This window comes from Apteryx mantelli, chromosome 7, assembly GCF_036417845.1.
Source record: "Apteryx mantelli isolate bAptMan1 chromosome 7, bAptMan1.hap1, whole genome shotgun sequence".
Taxonomy (NCBI): Eukaryota; Metazoa; Chordata; class Aves; order Apterygiformes; family Apterygidae; genus Apteryx; species Apteryx mantelli.
In genome coordinates this window covers 25,270,838-25,297,343 of record NC_089984.1, presented here as the reverse complement: position 1 = coordinate 25,297,343, position 26,506 = coordinate 25,270,838, and the positions used below count along the sequence as shown (strand labels likewise).

Below are 26,506 nucleotides of genomic sequence, written 5' to 3'. Positions count from 1 at the left end.
AAAAAATCCTTGAAGTTAACTTACTTGAAATCTATTTCCCGCTGTGAAAAATATTGGGTAAATTCTTGTGTCACTTCTTCACGGATTTTTAGTTCCAGCAGCAATTTATCCTTCTTCTCAGTAATAAGTTTGTTCTTCAAGTCTTCTATAAGACGCAGCAGCGTCTAGAATTACCATTAGTATTTTAGTTTTTGTTTTTTTGTTTTTTTTTTTTCCATAAAGCAGTGGTTTTCCAGAAGCGAGTTTTTCCCCCATTCCTGAAACACTAACACTACATTTTATTCTTCTAATCTGGGGGGAGGTGTTGCTGCATTTCTTTTATTAGCTGATGAACAGAAGCATTCATGACTAGATCGAAGTATCTGTTGTTTGGTACTGGCACAACAATTTACAAGTCTGCACAGAGCAGGCATGTGCAAAGAATATTATGTTTCTTACAAGATTTCTTGAAATCTTTGTTTTAAACAAAGTCAAGCTTAAGTTCTAAAGGATTTAGCTTTTTTTTTTTTTTAAATGACCATTTCTTGAATGATATTAAGGAAACTTCCAAACATCCTCCAAGCCCTCTATTCTCTCCCTTCTGCCTTTCCTAGAAGTGATTTTTAAGCAAGCACTGTTCCAAAATAGACCAAAACTACTGTCACTTGAAAAGTATTTTCTGAGTTTTCTTGTACATAGAAAAAACTGACAAAAGATATTTGTATTGCTGAAAAACAGATATTCCTTGCTGTGCACTGACCATAGGTTACTAATAGCAGAGAAAATCAAGTTTGCAATTCTCATTCCTCAGTCTGGATTTACAGGCATTTGATACAGACTTCCCACAATAGACAATAAGCCATGAGTAATCCCACTTCCAGTTCACAACACTGGGTTTGGGGAGAATGAGGGTGATTGGAAGGAGCAAGGGAGAAGCAGGGGAACAGGGAGAATACATTGCTTTAAAACACAGCGCTACACTGATTCTTAAGATAATCCTGGTACATACCATATATTCTTCCTTTCCAATAACAACTTTATTTTCTTCGTATTTCTGCATTGCTTCTTCTCCCAACATATTATGCTGTTCTTCCATCTCATCACCTTCAATCACATCTTCCAAGCTCCTGTCCCAAAGTATTGTAGCTCTTTTCCTTGTTATTGGCATTTTAGTGTCACTAAGAAGTGACGATTCTCTTGCTGATTTCTGGCCAAATGACTGATCTTGGGGAAGAATAGAGGTGTCCAGAACTAAAACCTACTCAGGAAATAAAAAACAGCCATTAGTATTTTTTAAACCTTTCCTGGCACTTCTAAGAAACACCTGCACTTACCTATAGCACTCCTAGGCACAGTACTTCCCCAGTATATGCTCTGTTTAGAGTCACTATTATACCAGTTTCCAGCTAGAACACAGAGGAGTCATTTCAGTATCCAGCCCTTCTTTTGATTCCTGGAGCACCAAGTTTCATTAGCTGGAGAACCCACAGGAGGGCTGCCACCTCTTCTACAAGCAGATTTTTGCATTTTCGCTTACTTTATTTTTCCTAGCTGTGTTACATGCAACTGAATGTCACCCTATAAATCCCATTTCTTGCACAATTGTCACCCTCATACTCTTCTTCCTCTAGTCTCACACTTAACCTACTTAGATGAGTCTGCCTCCCAAAGGCCTATATCTATTGTCCTTTAAACACATTAGCTTTCAACAAACATTTTTCCATGACTTTCATTTAAGACTGCAGCAAGTTTCATCAGGGTTATATTAGCACTGTATTCACTCTTACACATTCTGCTTAATCTCCACTTTCCCACCAAAGCCTCTAAGGACACAAAAAGGACCTTTCAGGCCCTTTTTGCTGCTCAATCTATTTTTTCAATACCTGACATGAGCAGGATAGCAGTAGCATACAGAGGCAGCTAGCAGTGCTCTCCCTGGTGGGAACATGTTACAAGTAGAGAAGGAACATTTACTTAAATCACAGGAAACTTCTTCCAAATATGAAAAGTCTGTGGCAGTTTGTCAAAATTATGGATTTTTAGCTGGAGATGCTCTTCTGCCACTCAAAGAAGGTATTCCCCAGCATAGCCTTTTTAATAGCTTTACAAGGAAATAAAGCCTGACAAAAAAGTAACTAGAAAATTTAATCACAACACAAGAAATTCTAAAGAAAATTAGTAACAAAATTCATGTTCTTAAAAATGAGGGAGCCTTCCCTTTAAATGCAAATCAGAAGAGTACAATCAACAACACAACTATATCACACTTACTTTTTGCGCAATGGCAGAGAACTTCAGCACATTGAGTGTTTCATCATATGCTGAAGCACATTGACTTATATTTACTATCATGTATACCTTCCCTCTTCCACTGAAGAAACCTTGAAGGAAATGAGTTAGTTTACTTTCCCGAAATGGTATGTGCTGCTGCAACCTTTAAAAGACAAAAATAGAAGATCAGAAATTAGACAACTTCCAGTCAATGCAAGACCTATCTAGTCTGAAGACTTCAAAATATTTATACCACACAGTAGCCTTTAAGTGATTTAAAATTGTTTTCAGCTGTTTGTAGAGAGATTGCATAGCAGTTTGTGTAGCAGTTTAGATTGCTATTTAGCCATTCATTATCACTTCTGATGGGCTACAGTAATACAATCAATGCAAGCACTTAAATCAAAAGTATGTCCAACATTTAACCTAGGGTATGCCATATCCCACCCTTCTTTTCCTTATCACATTAGTGGAAGGGACACGTTTAGTTCTAGGCAAGCAGCATTCAATACATCACAGATCCCTAACACTCAGTATCTGGTCTCTGCGAATGGACAACAGCAAGTGCCCAGGCAAGAAAGCGAGTACACACCAAACATGAAAATTCTTCCCAGAACATCCTCCTAGCCCCTAGCAGTTTGGCATTTCCTGAACCAGAGGCTGTCTCATTGGATTTAACAGCTGGTGATGGATGTTTGGTTGTCTATAGGAAGATACATGAGAATTCCCAAGACATGACCAAACACACTTGCCGCTTTGTGGGTCACCTGCATTTTGGACATATGACAGCTATTCAGTTACATGAATAGCACTACAGGACTCCAGAAAGCAACACTCTTGTTAGAGCACCATATATGGCTCATAAGTGGCTTTGCTGCTAGAGTGACAAACAGTCATTTTAAGAAAATTACTGCTTCCTACTCAGCCTGTAAGATGCATCTGTTAATACCTTAAGAACATTTCTTCTGTATTGTTTAAAAATCCAAAGTTATTAGGATAAGAAAAAAAACATTCTGAATATGTTAGCAACCTTTTAACAAGTAGCTAGTTTTAATGCATCTGTCCCATCTAGCAACAACAGGAAGAGAAATTTACAAAAGTTAGGATTATCAGGAGCATAGACAATAGGCAAATCTTTTTTTATCTAATTTTAAGATGCGATTGACTTTGAATAAGCTGTCAGGAACTATGTTATGGTGCAAATGAAATTTGGCAAAGCACACCAGGGAAAATCAGCAGCAGTTTGACTGGGAGTTAGTTTAGCTTCTGGGACAGAAACAGATCTTCAAATTAGAACCTGTGGAGAAAGCTGTTCTTGGACAGTTATGCCCAAATGTGACTATATATTGTACTGTTTAGACAGCTAGCAGAAATTTATGCATTACTTCAGTCTCATTTAGCTGCCTAAAGCTAGGGCCTAAGTAGTGCAGAGGCTTTTTTCTGTGTGTCTGCATACGGTTAGTTATACCATTGGGGGGGGGGGGGGGAAGCAAGAGGAGTGTTAAAATATATGTTGAGATGGGGGGGGGAATATCAACTCAGCAGCCAACATATTTTGTAGAAGAGTACACAGTTATGACAAAGCACAACAATATCCTGCTGATGGAAAAGGTTACATCAAAAATGTGTAGAAAATGGAGTTTGTTAACAAAAGGAGGAATAAAGAAGCTGAAATTTTGACTCTTCACAATATTAACTATGACTCTAGAGAAAGAAAGGTTTAAAACTTATTCCAAGATTTGTTTGATAATTAAAACTCAAGAAAAGAGAAAGTTAATCACTGAGGTCTATGACAACATGTTTAAAGGATGTTAGAATTTGAGTAATTTACCAAAAAGCAAAACCGACAAGTTTGAAAATAACTTCAGTAGGTCAACAAGACTTTCCAGACCTGGAAAGTCTATACAACTTTTCCATCAAAACTTACTGTCAGTATTAGTACTGTATATTTTAAACAGTAGCTTTTAACTGTTACATGCAATACCTAAAACCACAGTTAGCAATTCTTAAAAGAACTTACTTTGACTGTTGACAGTTCTTGAGTGCATTTATACACTTGCCCAGAATCAGAAGAGAGGTGTTTATATTTCCACTCTCTTTCAATCTATCACCTTCATTGCGTGTCTTGGTACATCTTTCTGAACCAGCAAGATCACAAAGTGACAATCTGAAGACAGATAAGGAAAATTCACTTTTCTTGCTTCAAAACACCTACAAATTATTCATTGTTTTCAATGTAATTAGTTTTTGCAGAGAAAGAATTTCTTGGTCTTCCATCACATGGATCCTCCCACCCCTTTCAATAGGGCTTTCCCACCCTGCTCCTTCTGAGGACTTGCACAAGATCAGAAGTTGAGTATTGTTGACTAGAGGAATCTTGTGCTGAATAAAGGGGACAAGATGTAGAACAGCAATGCTATCTGGTGGCTTAAGGTAGAGGACCAAGTACTGTACGAGTGCACAAAGTGGGGAAACCACCATTTGTGCATGAAGTGCTATGGGGGGAGCGCTGGGTATATAGTGTGGTACTACTGCACCAATATAGAGGATGGTAGTTAAGTTGGCAACATCACTACAGGAAAAGGAGGGAGACTCAGCTCTGAACTTACTCATTGACTCGTGTCACTCGTGGTGCTTCTGAATCTTCAATTTTTAGTACCTTAACTGTGAATATACTGTGACTAAAAGAAAAAGTTTAAGACAGCTGAGAAGTGATGAAATGAGACCAACATCTTCAAAGTATTTTTAGTCCCTAGAACACCTGTTTAAAGCTTCACAGAATCTGTCAGCATATCTAAGTATTTACTCATTCAATTACAATACAACAAGCTTTTTAGAAAGACATTTTTGCTGTACTTATTTTGCTTTTTTACTCAGGGTATACTACCAAGCTTTCACATTATAGTAGAAGCTGACATTTAGACAGAAGGAAGCTATGTGCTTTTGCTTGAAGGAGAGTGTTTAAAAAAAATGCCGTTAGCTTTTATGCATGTTCATCCTGTGGCAGGATTGAATCCTTCTGGCTCAAAACATTGGATCACATACTGTCACAGGCTGTCAGAACTGAAACCTAGATATCCAGAATTTGGTAAAGCCTCTTCCCCTCCTAAAAGCCACAAACTATATCTTAGCTTCTCCTCCCCAAACCACCTTATACTCAAGGTTTTTCTCACCTTCTGCTGGAAGAAGTATTTAGTTTTGTGCTTGCAATACTCTGGTGTTTCAACCCCAGTTTTAGAAGTCTAAAAGCTTCTTTAGAATCGGAAATCTGAACCCACTGCAGATCTTTAGGAAGAAGAAACATGAACATCTTGTAAATATAATTAGCAAAGATAAAGGGAGCAGGAGACTGTAGGCCCACCAGATTGTCTACTCAAGGCATACAAACATTTTAGTAAGTCTGTTTCAGATAGAAACTATTAGAGGATCAATATTCCCCTCCCATGGGAAAGGGCAGACAAGTATATCATGTAATATATAATGACATATGTACACACATTTGCATTATTTATATATATACAGATATTTATATGTATACATAGAGTCTGTCACCTTTTATACTCAAGGCAGAAGTTTACAGTGCTACAATAAAGGCAGTTTAGAGTTTCTGATCTAGAAAGAAACACACCTCTTATTACAGAAAAATTGAGGTTTCCACAGTCAAGTTTGGGTATTTGCAATGTTTTTTAATCACCTTTTACATAAGAACATCCCTTGACGTCTTGCGCAAGGCGTAGTGTTCTTCTCTTCTTGTCATTTGATATTGGAATCAGTAAGTCATAAAAGCATTCATTGTAAATTTCGAAAAACGAAACCCAGACAGAAAACTTCATGTAATTCTCCACACTTAGACTAGATTGCTCCGATTCTTTTAAGAGTTCTTTCAAATCTGCCAAAAAGTACAAAGTATTACAAGTCTATATGGACATAGCAGATTTCATTTATATTTACTTTTTAGAAATGAAATTCAAATTGATACTACAGCAACCTCTAAAAAAAGATTCTCCAGACAAGAATCCATTGGAATTTTCCCCTCTTCCTCAAGTAGCTGGAAGTCATATGCTTACCCTACATTGGTACAGAAGTTGCAAACACTATCAAACAGAGCTTGATTAATTAAGAGATTAAAGAAAAAAGATTAAAGAAAAAAAAGTAGTAAAACAAATATATTTAATTCTGCCCTTTTAAGAAAAACATAGTATTTAGGGGTTTTATGCTCCAAATAAGCTTCTATATTTAAATAAAGTGCTCAAAAAATCTGTCAAGATAGCATTAGGGCCCGCAGGCCAAGCAGTACTACCTTTCCTTGCCAAAGTCTCACCTCACTGAGTATCAGTTTGGGTTGGATGCACAGGTGACCATCTTCTATTTTTATCTTTGGCTTTTCTACCCAGACAGTCACTCACTACCCAAATCACAGTTATGTAAACAAGTGCCAAATAGTTCTTTTGTTATTAACCTAGGCCAAAAATCAGTTGTTGACCTGGAAAAAAAAAAAGCTTCTTTGCCAGCCTTTTTTTTTTTTAATAAATAGCAATTCTTTAATATAAAACATACCCTTAGAATCAACTGGTGCTTTGCTGTGAGTGCTATATTGATGGTCTACCTACAAAAGAGAACAAAGACTAAGAAATATTGTTGACAGTAAAAATAGTTACAATTTGCCACTTTTGTAAAAGCTCTGTTGTCCTACTACATAGTCATAAGGCATAGTTGCAATATATACCAATGGAAAGATACTGGCTACACACTGTGCCTACTTCAATGCACCCACACGCTCCCACTGAAAGGATTGTTCTTACCTTCGTGGTCATCCCTGACACTTCCCTTGTATCACATCTTATCACAGTGGACATCATTTGTTTGCTGATCCAGATGAAAACTAGTTTACAGAAAATGGAGGGGCAGGAGCCCACTTGAAAACAGGGCAGTTTAACAGTATGATTTGCAATAGGCCAGCTGCAGTTTCCACATTATGCCTCACCTGGTGAATCTAGAGAGTCCTGAAATTTTGTTATTATTTTGCTATTTCAAGACTTTCAGATCTCATGGCTTACAAGTTCAACCCTCAGAAACAGCAGTACAGCTAGAACACTTGCTCATTTATGGTTTAGATAGGCAACCAGTTGCCTCATAACATAGGCCATGGAAACATTCCACAGTTAAAATCAAAGACTAAACTTTGGAAAGGGAAGGAAGTCACCTTTTGCCAAGCTCTTTCAAAAAAATTAAGATAAATTCTTATTGCTAGAGCTTGAGGTTCATACACATGCACTCAGTTGCTGGTTTTAACATTTAAGATAGAGCTGCAGAGAAATGTGACTAACCTACAGAGAACACTATGCTTAAGGAAATGAAAGCTGATTAAAAAAAACAGATTTCTCTATGTATTGTCACGAGTACATTTCATATGAAGCTAGATTCCATCCAACAATTCATGAAACAACCAAGTGTTTATATCAAAGCTTCTAGGAAGCTTTTTAGCTTTACATACACAAAACATGCCCAGACCTGGCTCTGCTGAAGTAGACATAACAAAATTCGTAAACTTAAATATTGTTCTTACAAAGAAAGATTTAGAAACTAGAGAGATTGACACATTATGCACACAGATCTCCTCAGTCTGCTGTGTTACTGAGTCTGCAAGTAGCTCTTCATCTCCTGCATTTTATTCCTATATCCTCTGTCATCCCAGATCAGTTTTATACAGCTTGCATTCCAGCATGTAAGCAAGGGATTTTTCTCTGAAATCCTTAAAAATTGTTAGGGACTTTAAGGCAGACTTTTTTTCCCCCTCTTCTCTTAAAAAGGTGAAATCTTAGAAGTCTGCATGGCTTTACAGTTTCTCTCAACTTATTTACAGCTTGGGAGGCTTTAATTTTAACATAATTCCCAGTTATTTGAAGTTATGTATTATACAAGTTATCCCATGTTTAGGATTTCTAAAACTTAAGAAATACAAAATTAAAAATAAGACTGCAGATTCAACATGTTGCTGTTAAAGTATTTCCAGTAAAGTATTCTTGCTTCTATAGCAAGATGTATGACCTCAAGTTTTTGTCAAATACCATAAACAAATTTTAGATCTCCACAAAGGTCCCCATTGTCCTGAACCAGAGCATTTTCATCTTTGAGGAACAGAACACAATGGAGAAAGTGACACAACTTTGCTTTCACTAACAATGGCATTAGATCCTTTTTAAAATAAGTCTTGAAGCCAGGAAAGTAATAGGACAACAAAAGTATCCAGGTGAAAAAAATTGATTTTAGGAAAAAAAAAGTATTGTTAAGCATGCTATAGTAACAGCTACATGGGTTGAAGTTAAATCCATAGGATTTAGCATATAGCAACACCAGAATGATAAGTACTGCAAAAGAACGCAACCATTAAACACACATATAACAAAGTGGTGCTTTCCACAGAGTCTAAGGAGGGAGGAGGAAAAAAAAAAAGTGATATGATAGTCTCAGACAGTACCTAATGTCAAAGTTGTCAAAGTCAGTTTGGGGTCATGAGATCTGAGGCTTTACTAAAAAGTAACTGAGAAACAGGTGAGGAAGAAAATATTAAGAAAACCCAACATTGAATCTTGCTTGCTCCTGGAAGGGTACAGGACAAAGTTTGCTGTCCCAAGTCCTACTTTCCTTGTTCAAGATTTCTTAGCTGTCTAAATGGAACCATGTGTTGGCTTCACAAGCTTGAATCACCGTTAGAAGTAAATCAAAGCGTCTTCTAAGCCAGACTTTTACAAGGGAAAGCGAGTTTATACATTCAGGAAGAAGCCAGAACATTTCATCCACACCATAGCAATCTCCTTCTTTCACTGGTTTAGCAATGATATTATTTATAAATCAAGGAAAGAGTGACAAATCCATGTTAATACTTGTCAAATGCTGTAGTGAATGGGCTGCTATGCTACTTGGCATTTCATCACCATAAAAAAGTAAAAAGTGCATTTAGAGATAAAACACAGCCTTATACTTATGGAATAAGGTAATCAAGAGCTTTTGTTGAGCAACACTTCCTCAGAAATTTAATATCCTTACCTGAAATCAATAGGTTGCAAATTAAAAAAGTGGAGGGGGAATTCTGTCTGTTTTTCTTCCTTTCCACAAGTTTGCATATGTTGTTTAGAGAATTTTACTGCCACCTGCCTTCCACACTGGAGAAGTCCACATTCAAATCACGGATAAGATCAAGACAGCAGGTATATTCCATCACACAACAGCGGAATACCCCAGTAAAACCTAGCAGCCATTTGGGAGATGCTTCAGCCTTCTCACAGAGGGGAGGGAAAATAAAGGACAAGAATTCCTTTCCCATTTCAGTTTTTGATATCCGCTCAATTTTGTTTTTAGTGTTCCATTCACTTCGTAATTAAAACACCAAAAAAAGTATCAAACAAGATACAAGTCTCCCATAATTGGAATTAGACTAAACAGCTTAAGAGCTTCAGACAACTCATAAAACTGAAGTGTATTTTAAGACTGCTCAGCAATGAGCAATAGTGATCTGTTTAAGAATAAAATCTATTAGAAACCCATTTTGATTCAGCTCCTTAGAAATTCACTGGCTTATTTCTCTCTTTTCAAGATTTCTATTTTTAGCTTCCTTTAATGGTACTATAGCAAACTGAAAGAGGGAACAGCCTCAAAAGCATGAGCATCTTTTTAAAATCTTAGAAGACAGTCAATTGTTTAAGGAGCAGACCTAGCAGTGTCCCATGACTACTTGCATTCAGTCCTTCTCAAGCACCAGTGATCCAGAAGACAAGTTATAAAATGCCCAAACTACAGAAAACACTTTGGAGTTTACATCCTATCAAGTGTTCAGCCACAGATTAGAAATCCACAGAAGATCAGGGTTCACTAGTTCCACTGCTCGCTTAACTACTGTTAATTTGAATAAGTGTCCAACAGCAAATAGAAGCATCCATGCCCAAACGCAGACAGCCTCTTCACATTGCAGAATGAAGAGGGTAACACTGAGCTATCCGCAGATGAGCATACTCATCGGAATAGAAGGAAGCACTCCTCTTACCTCTTTGGTTAGGCGAAGTATTGCATTTTTAATAGAAGTTTCTTCTTTCACTTGGTCTTTAGTCAGCTTTATATAATCTCTACACCGATGCGGTTTGAGATCCATTGCTGTGTATAGTTTTCCTTGAATACTTTTAAACAACATATCCATAGTCCTTGGCAGAATACCAACATCATCTTCTGTCCCTGTAAGCAACATACAAAGGACCCAATTCTCTCATGAACAAGGAGTACACAAAAAAGATAAAAAGATGAGATTCCAATCTTAAGGCATAACTGAGGACTTGTAGGCCAGTTACCACCTGAAGCAATACTTTTTGTATTCTCTAGATGTCAGAAATTTTAACAGTACATTTTAGAAGGTATTTGGCTTTCAGCAACAGTTCATGCTCCACTCCTTAAATAGTAAGGGGTGTAAAGTAAAAAGCAGTTGGGTATTCTGCACAAACCTAGCTACAAGGAAAAATGTTTTATACATATTTGGAGTTTTTCAGTTGTATTTCATAGGCTGCTTTCTCTTCTTTCCAGATTATTTCCTTGAGAGACAATCAGCAACATTCTCTCTCAGTTGCAGCCCTGCACTAATCCCACAGAGCCTACAAAAACTGTGGAAGCCTGTGACCAGTAGATAAAAGCAACTTCCTTCTTTCCTCATAGCATATTGCTTAAGTACCAGAAAGGCAAAAAGGAGTCAAACAATGAAAATCCATGTGTGTGCTTGATCTTTCTTAGACTGAATGCAAGTTTTAAAGGTTCACTTAATTCTGACTTCTAACCCAGAGAGAGTGGATGAGACTTGTCCTGCATTCTCAGTTTCTGCTGACATCACCCTCCAGCAGCTGATAGTTTTTCCTATTCCTGAGAAAGATGGGCTCTTATCAGTTACATCACTAGATGTCTTTTCAAGATCAGAGCCTAAGTAGAATCTGACTGGCACTCAAAAGAAAAAAAAAAAAGCCAGTAACCAAGTATGTATTTTAAATTCAAGTACTATTGCATTAATTTGTTTCTCCTAATCTCTCCTCTAACCATTCCTTGTTTGTTGTAATGCCCTTTGTAATTCAACTTAATGTAAACAGAATCATCATTGGCTAAACTATGGTATATGAATAATCCTGAAGATATTCTTCCTTCACAAAGTTCCTTTGCCATTGACTGAATACAGACTCCTGTGTAATGCCAAAGTGGAAAGCTATACTAACAATTCCAGAAAAAACAGAAAAGGAAACCTTGGTACCCAATAAGCAATATTTTCTGAGTTTACTAGCAGAACCAGGAAGAATAGTCATCTGACAGCAACCTTTACTTATCTGCCCATTGCAAGACTAGGAATATTCCAAGTTAGGTGATGAAGATGTAAATAAATTGATTAACAAGATGTGTCACTACTCAGACTTGAATCTGTTTCTTTAAAAAGTACAGTTTCACAATTCTTACCATCTAGTCTTTTAGTTTGACTGTAACAGCCAGTGTAAAGCAGTGAGGACAAAAAGGCTGCCCTGGAGTTGCTGCCCAATAGCACTTCCCTAAAAAGCTACCACTGCCTCAACACTTTCAAGAGTTTCAGGTGTTACAGCTGTCTCCATTTTCTACTTATCCAAAACTTAGTTTTGGATTCTCCAAAAGAAAGACCTTTAGCAAGCGCTCAGCAAGTCCCTCAAGCACAAGGGCTGATTTTCTACCAAAAAAGTGTTAGGATTATCTGTATTAAAGATGTTAAAAAAAACAAAAAAACACAACCTGCCATTCTACCCTTCCAATTCTTATTACTAGTGGATAGTTACTTCTCAAAATGTAATACCACAACAAAGTCTGCAGAATCTGAAAAGCTGTGAATCAGTTCTAAAACAAACAAAAAAACCCAACCCAATCAAGTATAGGGGACTGTATATTTTAGAAATTTCTTATATACCTATTATTTATTACAACAGGAAAGACCATCTCATTATTGCCCCAGACTAGTGATAAGCTTGAAGTACTAGCAGTAGTCTTTAGTCATAACCCATCTAATAGAAGATTACTTAGAAGACAATGGATCAGTCAGATAAAGATTAATTTCATACAGCATAACAAATATTTAGCATCTTCCTACAATTTCTACGTAACAAATAACTAGCATAGCATCTAAAACTGCTGTTTAGTTACAGAAGATTTTTTTACTATCTGAATCCAATTCTCTCATTTGTTAAAAAGGTTTGAAAAATAACTAGAGAAAGGATGACATCTTCTGCTCGGAAAGGATATTGAGCTTTAGTAGTACAGAAATAGTGCCTGAGGAAACAAGATCACTAACGGTATTGTTATTGCTAAGCTCAGCAATTAGAGACAACATGAAGATAGACACATACTTGAAAGTAGTTAAACATGCTTCAAAATATTTATTCTTTATGATAAATGTATTCTTTATTTGAAGGCAGAATATCTGAGTTTGTTTCATTTTTGAAGATGCATATATGAAAATTAAACAAACTTTTCACATCCTGATACATAGAACATTTGTTTCCCTATCTGCCCCCACCCCCGCCACATTCAAAATACTTGGGGGGGGGGGGGGGGACAACAGGACAAGGCACAGCAAGTGTGTTATGGTCTTCCAAAGACTCACTATACATATAAGTAAAATCCGATTGTTGTCAGTTTAGTGATATTTGTTAGGGAAGGAAACTTTTAAAGATCATTTACTACTATTCAAAATAAGCCAATGTATACAGCCTACAGTTTAACCAAAATAAAATCCCAGTCACTCCACACAGCAGAGTGATATCACTGCTATAGGTACCCCTCACTTTAAACAAATACACACACATGCACCATTTGGGAATGGGGGAGGGAAACACCACTATTGCTACTCATACCTTGGAATGTGTAGGTTTTCCCAGCATTTGTAACACCATATGTGAAAACAAGACGATTATATCCTTCTAAGAAGTCTTGCACTGGTTGCTTCATAGTACCTTCAAAGAACTCTTCTTGAGTTGTTTCAGGTCCAAACACCTGAGCATTACCAATAAATTGATTAACATCTTCATTTTGTTTAAGCAGTCATTAGAGGCTTTTAAGAAGTCAGAAATTCTACATGTTTACAGTCTTAAAGTGTATCAACAGTTTATCTAGTTTGTTTGGTATTAATTAACAAAAATTTAACAACTTGTTTAGGAATTAAAAACTTAAGACAACTCATTTACTCGTGAAAAAGTGAACTTCTGTATCAGCTGTCCAGCAGTTTTTTCACTCAGCCGACTCAAAGAGTTTTTGGGGGGTTTCAGTATGATGCTTGTTGAGTCTTCTAGTGAAATGCAATCCTATTAAATGATAGCACAAACAATACATGCATGAAAAAAAACATGCAGAGTTCAGCTTATAGAAGAAAAACTTTTGAAGTATTTTTAGATTTAAAGTGTCACACCTGAGATTCATTTTCTTTTTCCAGTGAGGTGAATGGCCTAATACGAAGGCAAACTTGTATGTGTCCCTTAGACTCCAAACTGCTCCTCTAAATAAAAATAATAATAATAATAATAATAAAAAAGAGATTAGAGATGTGACTAGATTCTGTGCTTGATAATCAGCACATTAGGACAGTATTATTTTCATCAGGTCTAAGTATTCTGGAGCAAGGGGAGAGTTTACAACCACTTTTGCTTCCCACATCAGGTAAATCTAGAGTAATTCACCACACCAGTTGAAGTGTTTGGGCTCCTGCAGAAATTCACTGTGAAAACAGAGTTTCAAAACAATCTTGCAGCACACATATAGTATTTTACATTCAAGCCAGTTAGAAACTGAGAATGAAATCCATAACAACATTCTATGATTAAGCTGCTCTGAACTGGCATTAAGCACATGCACAAGAAATCGATGCACCTAACAAGGTATCAATGCAATGATAACAACTTAGCCCATCCCATTTATTTCCTTCAGATAAAAGGCATATTAAAGATAATTTCGTCCTTTCATTTGGGCACCAGACAGTGCAAACACTAAAGCATTCCTACCTGGCTTATGTCTGAGCTTGAAGAAACCAAAGAAAATTCATCAGAGAGATCTGCTTTAATATCTTCCACATTTACTGGTCCTGTTCTTTGAGGCAGCTCAACACTAGCAATATAGGATGGTCTGAAAAATTTCTCTTTATCCAAATCTGGTTCCATTCTGTAAGACACTACAATAAAATATTTTTTTTGGTCTCTGACCACACAATGCATAGCTTTTAGAAGACAAGTCAGTCTGAGACTAAGCAATAGCTGCAATTTCTTTAAGGAGAGAGCTTTTTTATCCTGCTTATAATTTGCATAGCAAGTTTCTGATAGCGGGAGGATTAGGGACTAGCATCAAAATGAAGCAGGAACAGAAATTCTTTCAATGAAAAGCAACAGCTTACTAGGGAAAAATCTTGGGCATATACTACCAGCTTACTAAAACCATGATGCCTGAGGCAGAAATGCTTAGAGATATCATTAGCAAAAAAGCAGTCATATTGCTCCACAGCCTCTTCATCATCCCACTGTGTTTATACTGTCCATTTAGAATGAAAGCTCATTGCAAGAGTAACCCAGGCTTCACGGCTCTCTATGCAGGACTCAATATATGCTTGTTATCATAGGCATAACCTAACATAGCTTAATGCAAGGCAGAACTCAGAGACATTCCAAAATCTAACATATTTTGAGCTATTGGGGGGACATTAGAAGAGTTATTACTCTAATCATTTGATCAGTAATTCATTTTTTTTACTCCATAAGCTATTGACTTTTGTGCATCTCAGAATTTGGGCAATGAACATTCGCTATAGCAAAGGAAAGCTAAATTGATTCACTGTTAATAGACAGTAAACAGGTGAAATTTTAACATAAAACCTTCAAAAAGTTAACTCTAGAAAGAATTCTTTCGCTCCCCTCCTCCTTTTTCTGAGGCAGATTAACTGCAGCCATGGACATACTAGATAGAGTGAACTGGGGCATCTAGCAGCATTAAAATCTTTCCAGAGTTGGTATGACCTCAGACAGAAGACTAAACCAATCACCAGATTTACCATCAGGAAGGCAGTTCTCCTCCTTAGGCAGATCTGGTTAGAACCATTGGAATTTTTCACCCTCTTGAAGCATGGTCATCCTCCTACAGTCATTAGTGAATTTTATTCAAAAATATTAGTATATTATGTCTGCTCTTTTTGCTTCTATTGCTCCTTCCTGTGAAATACAGTTGTGACATTGGGGCTTTTATTACAGATTAAGTTTAGGATAACTTACTAGAAACTGCTTATAGCCCACGGCAGCAAGTATTTTAGAGATTAGATATCTACTGCATGTCTTCCCACAGTTGTGGGGCCTGGACATGAAGAGCTGTGGGTTGGAAGAAACAAAGTAAACATTGCTTTGTTTCTTCTAACCCACAGCTCTTCAACCAGTTGCATGACAAAAAAAAAAACGCAGGGAGAAGCTTGGCCTGAAATATTACCGCAGTTTGATTAAATATTGACCTGAAAATAAGCTACAACCAGAAAGAAACACATCTGTGCTGTCACAATCTAGAGGCCTTATTCATCAGCTACAAGAAAAATCACATTGCTAAACTTTTATCAGGCCTTGTCAGGAATCAGGTTTGTTAGATAACTGACATTTTATTTGCTTTAAATATAGGCTTCTTTTAAACTGGGATTTGTCAAGATCATGCTCTCATTCCATGCCTTGTTGCTTAAGAGGCAAAAGGCAAATATCAGTTTCTATTCAAAGCTTGAATAGAAAAATCAATGTAGGAGTATAGCACTCAGATTGGTAATGTTTGACCATTGATGGCATGCAAAATCTAAGATGCAGACTGTCCATCTCTCTCTACATTGTAAGTTTCAAGCAGCACTCTGGTTACCTTAGATATTTCACTTATTGTTTGACAAAGTACTGTGAGTTTTAATTAAAATAGAATTAGCCAGAGGAAAAAAGAAAAAAGGAGGCTAAAAAACTCCAGCCTCTCAGTTAATCAGGACTACCAACTTAACTACTGTAATTATAGTCTGGTTGTAGCCATTGAAAGGTTTTTGTACGTAGAAATATGTTATTTTACCTCTGCTCATCCTGCTAACCCACTTTAGAGCTGCAGACACCTTAGGAGAAGGGGATATGGAGCGGCACGGCAAAGCGCGGTCACCACAGCACACAGCCTGCAACACTGCCAGGCCGCACAGGAGCGGGGGATAAAAGGCTCTAAAGCAGGCGAAAAGCCTGGCAGTTTATGAGGAATATCAAGAACATAGCCTCTGACGTTTAAACGAACGAACAGGATTCCTTTACAAACATCAGCCTTCATCCTCGAGGCTTTGCTCCCTTTTCCCGTTCCGAAGGGGCGCCGCTGCCTTGGCTCGGCCGGCGCCGCTGGGGGCCGGGAGGAGAGGGGCCGCTGCTCCCGCTCCCGGCGGCGGCGCCGCACCGGGCTGGGCCGGCAGGGCAGGGCAGGGTGAGCGCCCGCCCGCGGCCCGCCCGAGCGCGACCCCCGCCAGCGCCACCCGGCGCGGAGGGACGAGGTGGGAGGCCGCGGGAGGCGGCGGCAGCAGCAGCTCCCAGCCCGCCCCCCCGCCTGCCGCCACCGCCCCCCCTCGGGAGACCGCCAAGGGCCCCGCAGCCCGCGCGGGCGGGCGGCCCCGCCAGCCGCCTCCCCGTGGGGGCGACACCTGCCCCGCGCCCCCTCCTCACCTGCCCGAGCCGCCGCCGAAGCCGCAGCGCAACCGCCGCCGCCGCGGGTTCTTTTCAAATCCGTCCAATGGCAGCGCGCTGCGCCGCGCGGCACCCTGGGAGGGGGGAAGGAGTCGGCCGTCGCACCGGCGCGGCGAAAGGCGCGATGGGAAATGTAGTCTGGAGGGGCAGGGCGAGGCCCAGCGGCGCGGCGCGGAGCCGCGCGGCGGGTTTCCCCTCCGGCAGCGGCGGGGCTCTGCTGTGAGGGCGCATTCAGAGCGGCCGTTCGCAGTGCAGTGCTTTCGCCGGCACACGCAGCGCCTCCGCCACCGCGGCGCCGCGCTCCCGGCCGCGGGGCCGCCCCCCGCCTCGGCGGGCGTCGGGCCGCTACGGGCGCGGGCGCTCGGGCCGTTACCGGCGCGGCGCAGCTACGCGCACGGCGGTGCCCGGGTGGTGACAGCGATGCTCTTCCCACGTGCGGTTTGAAGGCCCCGAGGCAAGCAAAGGCTTCGCAATATGTCGGTAAGGTAAACAACCACTATCATTACTGTGCGCAGACAGTGAAAGGGGACGAGGCCAGGTGACCTGCCTAAAGCTGCAGGCGGTGCCCCGTACCCGCGCGGGGATCGGCAGAGTTAGGAAATCCTTGTGTTATGTTCAGGCTGGGCCAGTCCCTCACGCTGGCTTACGATATTGACCCAGTGACAGCTGTAGGAATACTTAATAACACATCTTTGTTTGAAACCTTCCCCAGGTAGAAATTACGGCTTGGTACGAGGTTGGCGTGATAGGGATTTAATTTCTTAAACAGCAAAGAGAGAAATCCTTTGGCTTTATTTCAATCCACTGTCACAATCCCAAACAGATCATCCTTTTCTAGAACACTGGGGTATGGAAATGTACAGGTGTTGGTAACAAAAATCACCACAAGTTTCTCCTTAGATTCACACAGGAATTCTTTGAACTTTAATGAGGAACATATGCCTGTTTTAAATTTAAATGAAAGAAAAGGTAACTTGGAAGTAGTCAATAACTACCAAAACCCAAAGGTTTGTTTTTCTTTTGAAGAAAAGAATGCCACCTAGTGCAAGCAATTTTGTAAAAACAGTAATTCTACACAGATCTTGTATCACTTGCTTTGATGAGGTTATCTTTAAGATTAAATCCCTTCTTTCTTCTAAACAGAGGCAGTCTCATATCAATAAAAGATGCATATTTCAGTTTGGATGCAGGCCATATTGCAAGAGTTGGTCTGTTTTAACACCATAAAATGATGCAACTTTGAATTTGAAATTGTTTGTGAAACAAAACTGAAAAATCCTTTTAAACATTCTTTAAGATTTAAGATTTAGGCTAACTTTTAAAAACTATCTTAGTTTGTATCCTAAACAGAAGAGTAAACTACTGAACTAACCTTATTCCACCTCTTTTCATACCAGGAGAGGGTTAATAATATCTGTCAGAGAAAAGGAAAAATTGGCTCCTGTAAGCAAACTTGAAAGTTGTTCTCTTCCACTTGCTGGGAAGGAAAACAAGATCTCAGAATATTTTGCAAGTTATATTGCCAAAGAGTTTGGGAGTTATTTCATGCAGAAAATTAATCCTCGCTAAGCCCAGGCATAAAGCTTATGCTACAAGCAACACTTTGGTTTTATTTGAATATTAAGTTTCTGAAACTGTTTTTATAATACTGCACACCCTGCATAACTTGATCTAGTATCTCCAAGGACTATCATCAACATACAAAAGCAGCAAACTAAAATGCAGTATAATATATGCTTCTAGCCTCACACAAACCATGATAAAGAAAACATTAGATCAGCACAACCAACCCAGCCTGTTTTGGAGTGGGGGACCATGAAATTCCATCTATGCAAATAATCTTCATGGCTTTCCACCAGTATGCTCTCCTTAAACGGTCTGCTTATGACAACCAGTTGCAACAAAATTATCTGCTGCCAAAACTATTAAAGTACCTCCTTACTCCCTGAAATTTGATGATTTTTTTTTTAAACTCTATATAACTTGTAGAGCAAGGTTGCCATTTCCCAAGGGGAAAAAAAAGAACTTTTTTTTTTTTTTTAGAAACGACTTGTTAGAACTCTCCCCATTATCCTCAGAAACATGTGTTTCTTTTATCTGGGACAAGATTCAAAAGTTACGGATATTCTACTCATCTGAGTTATGAGAAGATGCCCTGTGAGACAGCCTGTCTCAGCTAGCTTTTACATTGCTGTCAGAAGTGATTAGAAAGACAGTTGATGCTGTTGGGACTTGGCCCAGCATCCTTCAGCACATTCTGAGCAGCATCCAAGTCAGGACTGCCTTCAGCTTCTGTTTCTTTGTACTCAACTCACCCTTCTCAGAGAATTAGCAAACTACTTAAAATTGCCATCACCATTACTAGTTCTGCGGTGCTTTCCCCATGCTCCATCAAGCACAGACAGAACTGCTTTCCCATCTTTTTTTGGAGCTGAAGTCTCTCTCCTGCAGGGTTACTCTGGAGCCAGTTGGCACAGAGGCTCCAGTTCCTTGCTACAGAGGAGGCTTGGAGGAAGATTGTGACAGAGGAGAACAGCGCTTTGTCCACGTGATCTTCTCAGCAGGCTGCACCATTAGTCCAGTTTTGCCTGTGGCTGGACCACCCCTTTTCACCCCTATTTTTGAGGGCAATGCTTTTCATTTCTCCTGTCATTTGCACAGTGAGGTAGATGCATTTCACACTTCCTTTAGTAGGAGCCTATATAGTGGTACCCTCACTGCCCCACTCCAATCAGTTGCCTTCAGAGGACATAATTTCTAATGCATATATAGCTATTTTTAAGAACATATGACTTTGAAAATTGCTCATTTAGTTCATATTTTTCTTTAGTAGTATAGGTATGTTTTATTTTATCAAATCTTTTAAGCAATGAGGTATTCCTTCAGTCCCACTTTCCCAAGTTTGTTTAATATAGTTTTTCTATGATTAACTTTTGGTTCTTTACCTATTTTCTTATTTCCCCCTCTTCCCTCCTATCATATTCATTTCAGGATTTTGTAAAAGTTGGTGTGTACTATCAGAAACCTCAAGACTAGCTTTAAAAGCACAAACTCGACAAAACCGGCTCGGGTTCTTTGGACTGATTTTTGAGCTTTAGCATACGCACTTTCGAGCCTTCCCTTGAACCGTGAAGCGCAGGGGCCCTCAGTGGAAAACAAACAAATGTTGAAGTTCGCCGTCCTGTTACCGGCAAGTTACCGACGCTGCCTTTCGTCCTTCACGCGGGCGTGGAAACACGTGAAGCGAGGAAGGCGCGGCGGCGCGGAGCCCCCGCCCCGAACCCCGCCCCGCCCCGCCCCGCCGACATGGCGGCGCCGCCGCCGCCGCGCGGGCCCTCGGGAAATGGAGTCCGGGCGGCGCGGGCCGGGGCGGCGGGAGCTGCAGGTGCTCCCAGCCGGGGCCGCGGTTGGATTAGGAAGAGTTGTTTCGCCACCGCACGGGATGCGTGCTTCCGATGGGTGGAGTCTGCCCATCTGCCCGATGGCTATGTTTTGTGTAATGAAAGTGTGCTGCGTGTGCTGCGTGTGCTCAGCGTATTGTTTCTAGACGTTTATGGCTTTACTTCAAAGCCCGTGTATGGCAAGCATGGTATTATTCCTTGAGCAGGAACTGTATTTTATTATGTAAGGGAAGGTTTGAAGTATATTCATGACGGTGTGTTTTGCTCTGGTTGCATAACTCAGAACTAAGTTAATCTTTGGAAAGGATGTAATTGAGATGAAAAAGCTATTGTTTTTTTCCTGCTCCTTCCTCCACCTTCTGGTTATTCATTTTGTCCCTCTTTGTTATTTCATGATTCTCTGATGACCTAAAGAGATGATTTGAGCTATAATCACTTTCAACCTTGTGATTAAAATGGAAAGTTTCAAAATCGTTTATTTTCTGTAGTATAATAATAATCATTGTTCAGAAGGTCAGATCTAGTATTTTGAAATCAGAACTCTCTACCTCTCCAAGTTATCAAAAGGCTTAACACATACCTAAAGGTATAACTTTGTGCCTTGGATGCTTATGCTTACAAGTGTACTTAGGTTCTTAGGTTATTTTAATTAGAATAGTTCTTTAATAAGCACACGTAACAAAATGCCACACATTACTACTATTCTGTATTGACTCTAGTGGCTAAACTAAATGAATAACTTAGGTATTCTGAGGAATTAGTAATGCAATTAATTTTTCTGTGTTAGTGTCCTGTATCTTCTCCTCTATCCCCCATTTTTAAATCTTTTGTCATTATAAATGGAAGGCTTTTCAAGACAAGATCATTAGGGTTTTCCAATGCATTTGTACTCTAGTCTTCCTAAGATAATGAGAGTCTTAACCTCTCAGGGGCTTTTTAACATGACCACAGCATTAATGATAATAAAGTGTTTTTCTTAAGCATTTCTGCAATCTACTTATTTGAGCTGCCAGTCTGAGTAAATTGCAATGAGCTAAGTTCAAGATAAATAATAAGAGAAATATTTGAAAAAGGTAATGATGATATTCCAATACATAAATATATTTTGTATATGTGTGTGTGTGTATGCATATGTATATATAAAAATACCAAAAGGAACTGAAGCTTTACTAACTGGAGGACAAAAAAAATTACTTTTTTTTTTAATTGCTTTTCTAGGGCCTTTCCATAACTCTGGCAACAAATATTATAGGACCACTACTGATAGCTAAGTATTTTGCTTCTTTATTGATGAAAAGAACTGAAGCATTTGGGCATCAGTCTGCTGATCAGGCCAAACAACACAAGACCAAATTAATCAACATTACAGCAAAAGTGAGCTCCACTGGAGAAAATGGTAAGACCTGTTTTCACATTCAGTGACCCAGTGACCCAAATATTGTCCTAGAAATCTATCAGCTGTTTCATCTGATCAATTCATTGTCTTGTAGTGAATGGTGTAAGTAGTTATCGAGTGTTTATGACAGTATGTGTGTTGTGAACAGTAAAACAATTATTTAAAAAAATGTACAGTCCAGAGTATTTTGTAAAACCATATTTATACAAGAAAAGATGACTACTCTTATATTATGTGCTGTCTGACTGTTTTTAAGAACAGTCTGCATAGGTGGCTCTTTCATAAAATATTTGATAAATATAATTTCAGGGGGCTTTGTGATGTACCATCTCCCTTTGGGTTATGATTGTGTTGCAACACGTAAGCTTTGCGTTTTTGAGCCAGTGGTAGTCACATCACTGGAGACCTAGATACAGAATCTGCAAGTAGCAAGTACTGATGGTTGGTATTTAATAGGGATGTTATATTCTTGCCTCCTAATCAACATTAAGCTGATGACCCAAGACATACCATTAGAAACTGCTCTGCAGCTGGAGTAATGGATGGAATCCTGTACTTAAAGATGTCAGTTTAAGCTTTGCTACTGATTTCATATAGCCAGAATCTTGCATCTTAGTCTTAGAAGGATTTCAAGTCCTCGTGTCCTTCGGTCATAAAAAATGGTGTAGGAATAACAGTACATTAGTTTTGGTGTTTTAGAAAATCCAATATACGCAATCACACTGACATTTTACAGTTAATCCTTTAATTGTCAGTGGACAATGTTATTGCCTCCTTTCCTGTTTAAAAATTGTTGGGTAGTATTGTTGATGCGGAAGGACAGACATAGTCCAGGAACATTGGATACTTAAGAATATCAAGTGTTTTTTATACACGCCGTTTATATTTCATGAAGGATATTTGAATAGTGTATCCAACTTTTGTTTGGTTCCCTGAAATGCCCCCTCTTTTTTTGTCATATCAAAATCTGGGCCTAAGTTCTGCTAATATTTGCATATCATTTTAACTCAGAGTGTGGGGGTAGGCCTGTTGCCATTTTCTGCAATGCACAATGTTCATTATTTCCTGTACAGACTGCGTCTTAGCTTGTAACCTCCAGATTAAGGACTGGGGGTGAATTCCAAATCTTAGTAGTAAAACTTTGTTTCTCTCCATGTGTTACTGATTCTTTGTAAATCATCCATAGAGCTGTATAAAGACCAACAAGAGTAACCATAACGAGTAGAAACTCAGGACTGACTTTTCTAAAATGAAACATGTATTTATCTCAATTGAGGTTTCAGAAGTTTTATTTCAGTTCCAGGCTTCTTATGGAAATTTTTCTTTGTCTTAGAAATTCAGGCTTTAATCTTTGGGACTACTTTTTTTGAGAACACTTTTTTTTCTTTTGTAGTGTTACATAAAGTAACAGCTATAAATAACTGTCTAATGGTCTCAGTTGCCCTATGTTGGATCCCTCAGAGCAGCCCCAGAAAATTATTTTACCAAAGAAGGACATTCTGTTGATCATTATATTCTCAACTGTTGCCCTGTCATGTTACTAGAAACTTAAGATAAACTGGAACACAAAATCAGTATATATGCAGAGTACTGCAATTCTGAAGCAGTGGAACTGCTAAAGCTTCTCTTTTTCTTTAGTTCTGTGTAGAAGCCACAGGACTAGACACTTCTGTATCTCAAAAATACAAGGTTCAGGAGCAAGAAACTTACTGCTCATGTAATATGGGTGAAGAGAGGGCTAAATCCAAGCAGCAGGATATGTTACACGGGTTACAAGCCAGTTCACTTCACTGTAGTGTGATTACTAGTGAGTTATGAATGGATCCAATTGCTTTGGTTCCACCAGCTTTCAAGCTAAATGGGGAGAAGGGGAGCTGGGTAGTATTTCAGTGTAGTCTAATTCATCTTTCTGGCTCTGAGACCCATGACATAAATTCTTTTATTCTTGGCAGTGTCATCTGTCTGTCTTGGCCTCAGAAACTATTGCTGTTCTCTGACATTATGTACTGTTCCTCAGAATGTCATCATGGCTTTGGGCATGCTGGGCTTCTCCTTGAACTCATGTGAAGATGCAGGTGGAGTGGGACAGTTGCACCACTGACCTTGGGTGTTTAATTTAGGCTTGCTGTAGAGCCTGTGGAGAGAAGTGCTCAGAATTGTTTCAGGCCTAAGTTAAATTGTTGTTCTGGAAATGCAGTTACACAACATGGTACAGCTGAACAATATAACCACAACCTGAGTTGCCCTCTGGAGGAACCTTGCTTTCTTCACTAGCCTCTTGGTTTAAGTATAAAGTTAGATGTCCAGTGTTTGGTGACATGATTATCCTGCAGTATGATAAAAGAGCAAGGAATGCATATCTAGAAAACAAATTTCTTAACCAGTGACTTGCCTTTAAAGCACTTGAAAACAATGGCTCTATGAAAATAGCAAATTGCTCAGGGCATTTCCTGTTTTGGTTTGAGCTCATCCTTTTTTTAAGCTTATATTTTATTAGTATTTCAGACTGAACAGTGCCCATCCTGTAGGAAAAACAGAAGGTAGGGTTTCTTAATATGTAGCAAACATCTGCCCTACAAAGAACAGTCATATTCTTGAAAGAGCCTGCCTTCATGCCGTGTAATCAGGCTACATTGCTCTTTGCAGGCATTGAAAAGAAACACAGTCGTCTTTCCTGAAAGTGAACAAGCAGGTCTAAGAGATGATGAAAACTGATGATAGTCTCAGTTGCTTCTCAGTGTTTAAACACATTTTAATACAATTATTTTTAGCTGGATCAGCAAGTAGATCTACATGGCCAAACAGGTGCTAAGGTCAGCAGAACAGCAGGTGGAAATGCTCAGACAGTGCTGGAAAGGCAGGGCTGCTTCTCTTCTGGTAGGTGCTCTTAGATTGGCTAAATTGCTTGTGAAATTGCATCTTTGGCAATTCTTCAGCAAGGAGTCAAATATGCAGATAGCTGGCTGGAATGCAGCCTAATAGATTTGCCCTTGGGCCTATCCAGACTTGCGCAGTTACAGAGGTAATATTTCTAAATGTGGTTCAACATACAGTTCTTACTCTGATACTATCCTGCCCCATGTTGTCACAACATGCTCCAGCCAAAGATAACAAGAGTTTTGAAACAGGCCAGGTTTCCTTACTGAGAGTTTGCTCACAACTGATATCTGAAGAAACTGAAAGGTTTCCCCTGCAAATGACGAGTATTACCAAGCACTGGCTGACTTCATCCTCTGTAGTCAGAATGTAAACCCCATTTTGTGAAAACAGAGGTATAAATGGCTAAATTCCATTGTCAGTAATTCCTTTTTGTGCATCTAACTTCCATTTGCTATTTCAACTGGTTGTAGGATACTGCAGTTCCAGTGAGATGCTCTTGTATAGTGTTGGCGTGTACTGCAGTGCTACCATCTTTCATATAGGTGCACTGAAGAATGGACTCTGATTCCTGTATATACACTTGATGTATGCAGATTTATAAAGCACCATAAGATCCTTCTGGGTGTATGCCATTGTGTAAAATGAAGATAACTATTCCAACAGTAAACATAAATGTTCTATATAAAGCAGCATTTTTGGCATTGTGAAAAGAACCAAAAACATGCAAAAATTAATGGATAAAGGAGGAAGCCTATTATTTTAAGGATACTATTAGTCTAAAGTTAAAGAATGACTCACTTCTGACTGGGTGACTCATGGTCTCAGGGAATTAATTATCCAAGACACATGAGTCAGAAATAGATGCTATGGTATTATTATTGTTTTAGTCAGATGGCTATTGCTGATACAAATAAACCTGAGGCTTGATTTCAGGTCTAACAAATATAGCTATACCCTGCAAATTATGCCACAGTGCTGTTTGAGGGTGTACTACACATGCCAAATTTGTTTATCTGATGTTTTGTTTTCAGTTTTCGGTGGATGGTATAGCTAGCTACAAGGAATCTAAAGCAGCCTGGAACATGGCCACAAGGAATCTCAGCAGTGAACTTGGGAAAAGGAAGTCTAATGTGGTGTGTATTTCTTTGCTTCCAGGAATGTAAGCACTGATTTATCAAAATCTTATCGCAAGAACATTCTTAGTCATAAACTTTTCACCCCAGAATTCTCAGTAAATTGTGTGTTGTATATTATTGAGAACATTGACATGTTCTCAATGGAAGATGGGAAGACCCATCCCATCTTTGCTTGGGATGGATCTATAGTACCTTGGTAAAATTCCCTTTATGGAGGCAGCCGGTATTGTATCAATAAGAATATAAATGCCTTGAGAGATTTGTGCTTTATATAGTTATTTTTGGTGTAGCTTATTCTGGAGGATCTGAGAGATAATGGAATTGAGTCCTACCTTTACTAATGGTAAGCTGTATGTCTGAGCAAATAACTTCATATTTTTCTTTCCTCGGACCACTATTTGGTAATTTGCAATGATAATACTTTCTACACTGTGGACTTCTGTGAAACGAAATATATTGCATATTACTGGCTGCACACATTCTTGGTAGGCTGTAATCATTCAGAACATTAGCTAGGTTCTGCTCATAGAGTTTCAAATCATTTCTCAATTTCAATGAGCTTGCTTATTATCAGTTAACTTTTTTTTAAAAAAAGACACCCCTGTTTCTTTTAATTTAGCCTCTAAATAGTGGTGGAATTTAAAGTGGTATTCTAGTAATATGACTCTGAACTGCCCCGTGGTACCAAAATGATGG

General features: G+C 39.0%; 2 protein-coding genes across 9 annotated transcripts in view; one reads left to right on the top strand and one right to left on the bottom strand.

Annotated features, from left to right (window-relative positions):
- KIF20B (kinesin family member 20B) overlaps positions 1 to 17,022 on the bottom strand; it is a 47,863-nt gene extending 30,841 nt beyond the window's left edge. The window contains exons 1-14 of one of the 3 annotated variants that reach the window (XM_067300050.1): positions 16,977 to 17,022; positions 14,286 to 14,452; positions 13,697 to 13,783; positions 13,476 to 13,592; positions 13,146 to 13,284; positions 10,292 to 10,476; positions 6,808 to 6,856; positions 5,945 to 6,139; positions 5,424 to 5,535; positions 4,860 to 4,931; positions 4,271 to 4,417; positions 2,251 to 2,413; positions 989 to 1,237; positions 25 to 164 (exon numbers count right to left, since the gene is read on the bottom strand). In XM_067300050.1, coding sequence (XP_067156151.1) covers positions 25 to 164; positions 989 to 1,237; positions 2,251 to 2,413; positions 4,271 to 4,417; positions 4,860 to 4,931; positions 5,424 to 5,535; positions 5,945 to 6,139; positions 6,808 to 6,856; positions 10,292 to 10,476; positions 13,146 to 13,284; positions 13,476 to 13,592; positions 13,697 to 13,783; positions 14,286 to 14,441 — 1,811 coding nt within the window. In that variant the 5' untranslated portion in view covers positions 14,442 to 14,452; positions 16,977 to 17,022. Of the gene's footprint in view, positions 1 to 24; positions 165 to 988; positions 1,238 to 2,250; positions 2,414 to 4,270; positions 4,418 to 4,859; positions 4,932 to 5,423; positions 5,536 to 5,944; positions 6,140 to 6,807; positions 6,857 to 10,291; positions 10,477 to 13,145; positions 13,285 to 13,475; positions 13,593 to 13,696; positions 13,784 to 14,285; positions 14,499 to 16,976 lie in introns of those variants that run through there. The other 2 variants (XM_067300049.1, XM_067300051.1) reach the window with 2 other exon arrangements.
- Positions 17,023 to 17,353: 331 nt separating this feature from the next.
- PANK1 (pantothenate kinase 1) overlaps positions 17,354 to 26,506 on the top strand; it is a 51,350-nt gene continuing 42,197 nt past the window's right edge. For 3 of the 6 annotated variants that reach the window (XM_013946650.2, XM_013946648.2, XM_013946645.2), the window contains exons 1-3: positions 17,354 to 17,477; positions 21,617 to 21,794; positions 25,706 to 25,807. The gene's annotated coding sequence lies outside the window, so the exon portion shown is untranslated. Of the gene's footprint in view, positions 17,478 to 21,616; positions 21,795 to 25,705; positions 25,834 to 26,506 lie in introns of all 6 variants that reach the window. The other 3 variants (XM_013946646.2, XM_013946651.2, XM_013946652.2) reach the window with 3 other exon arrangements.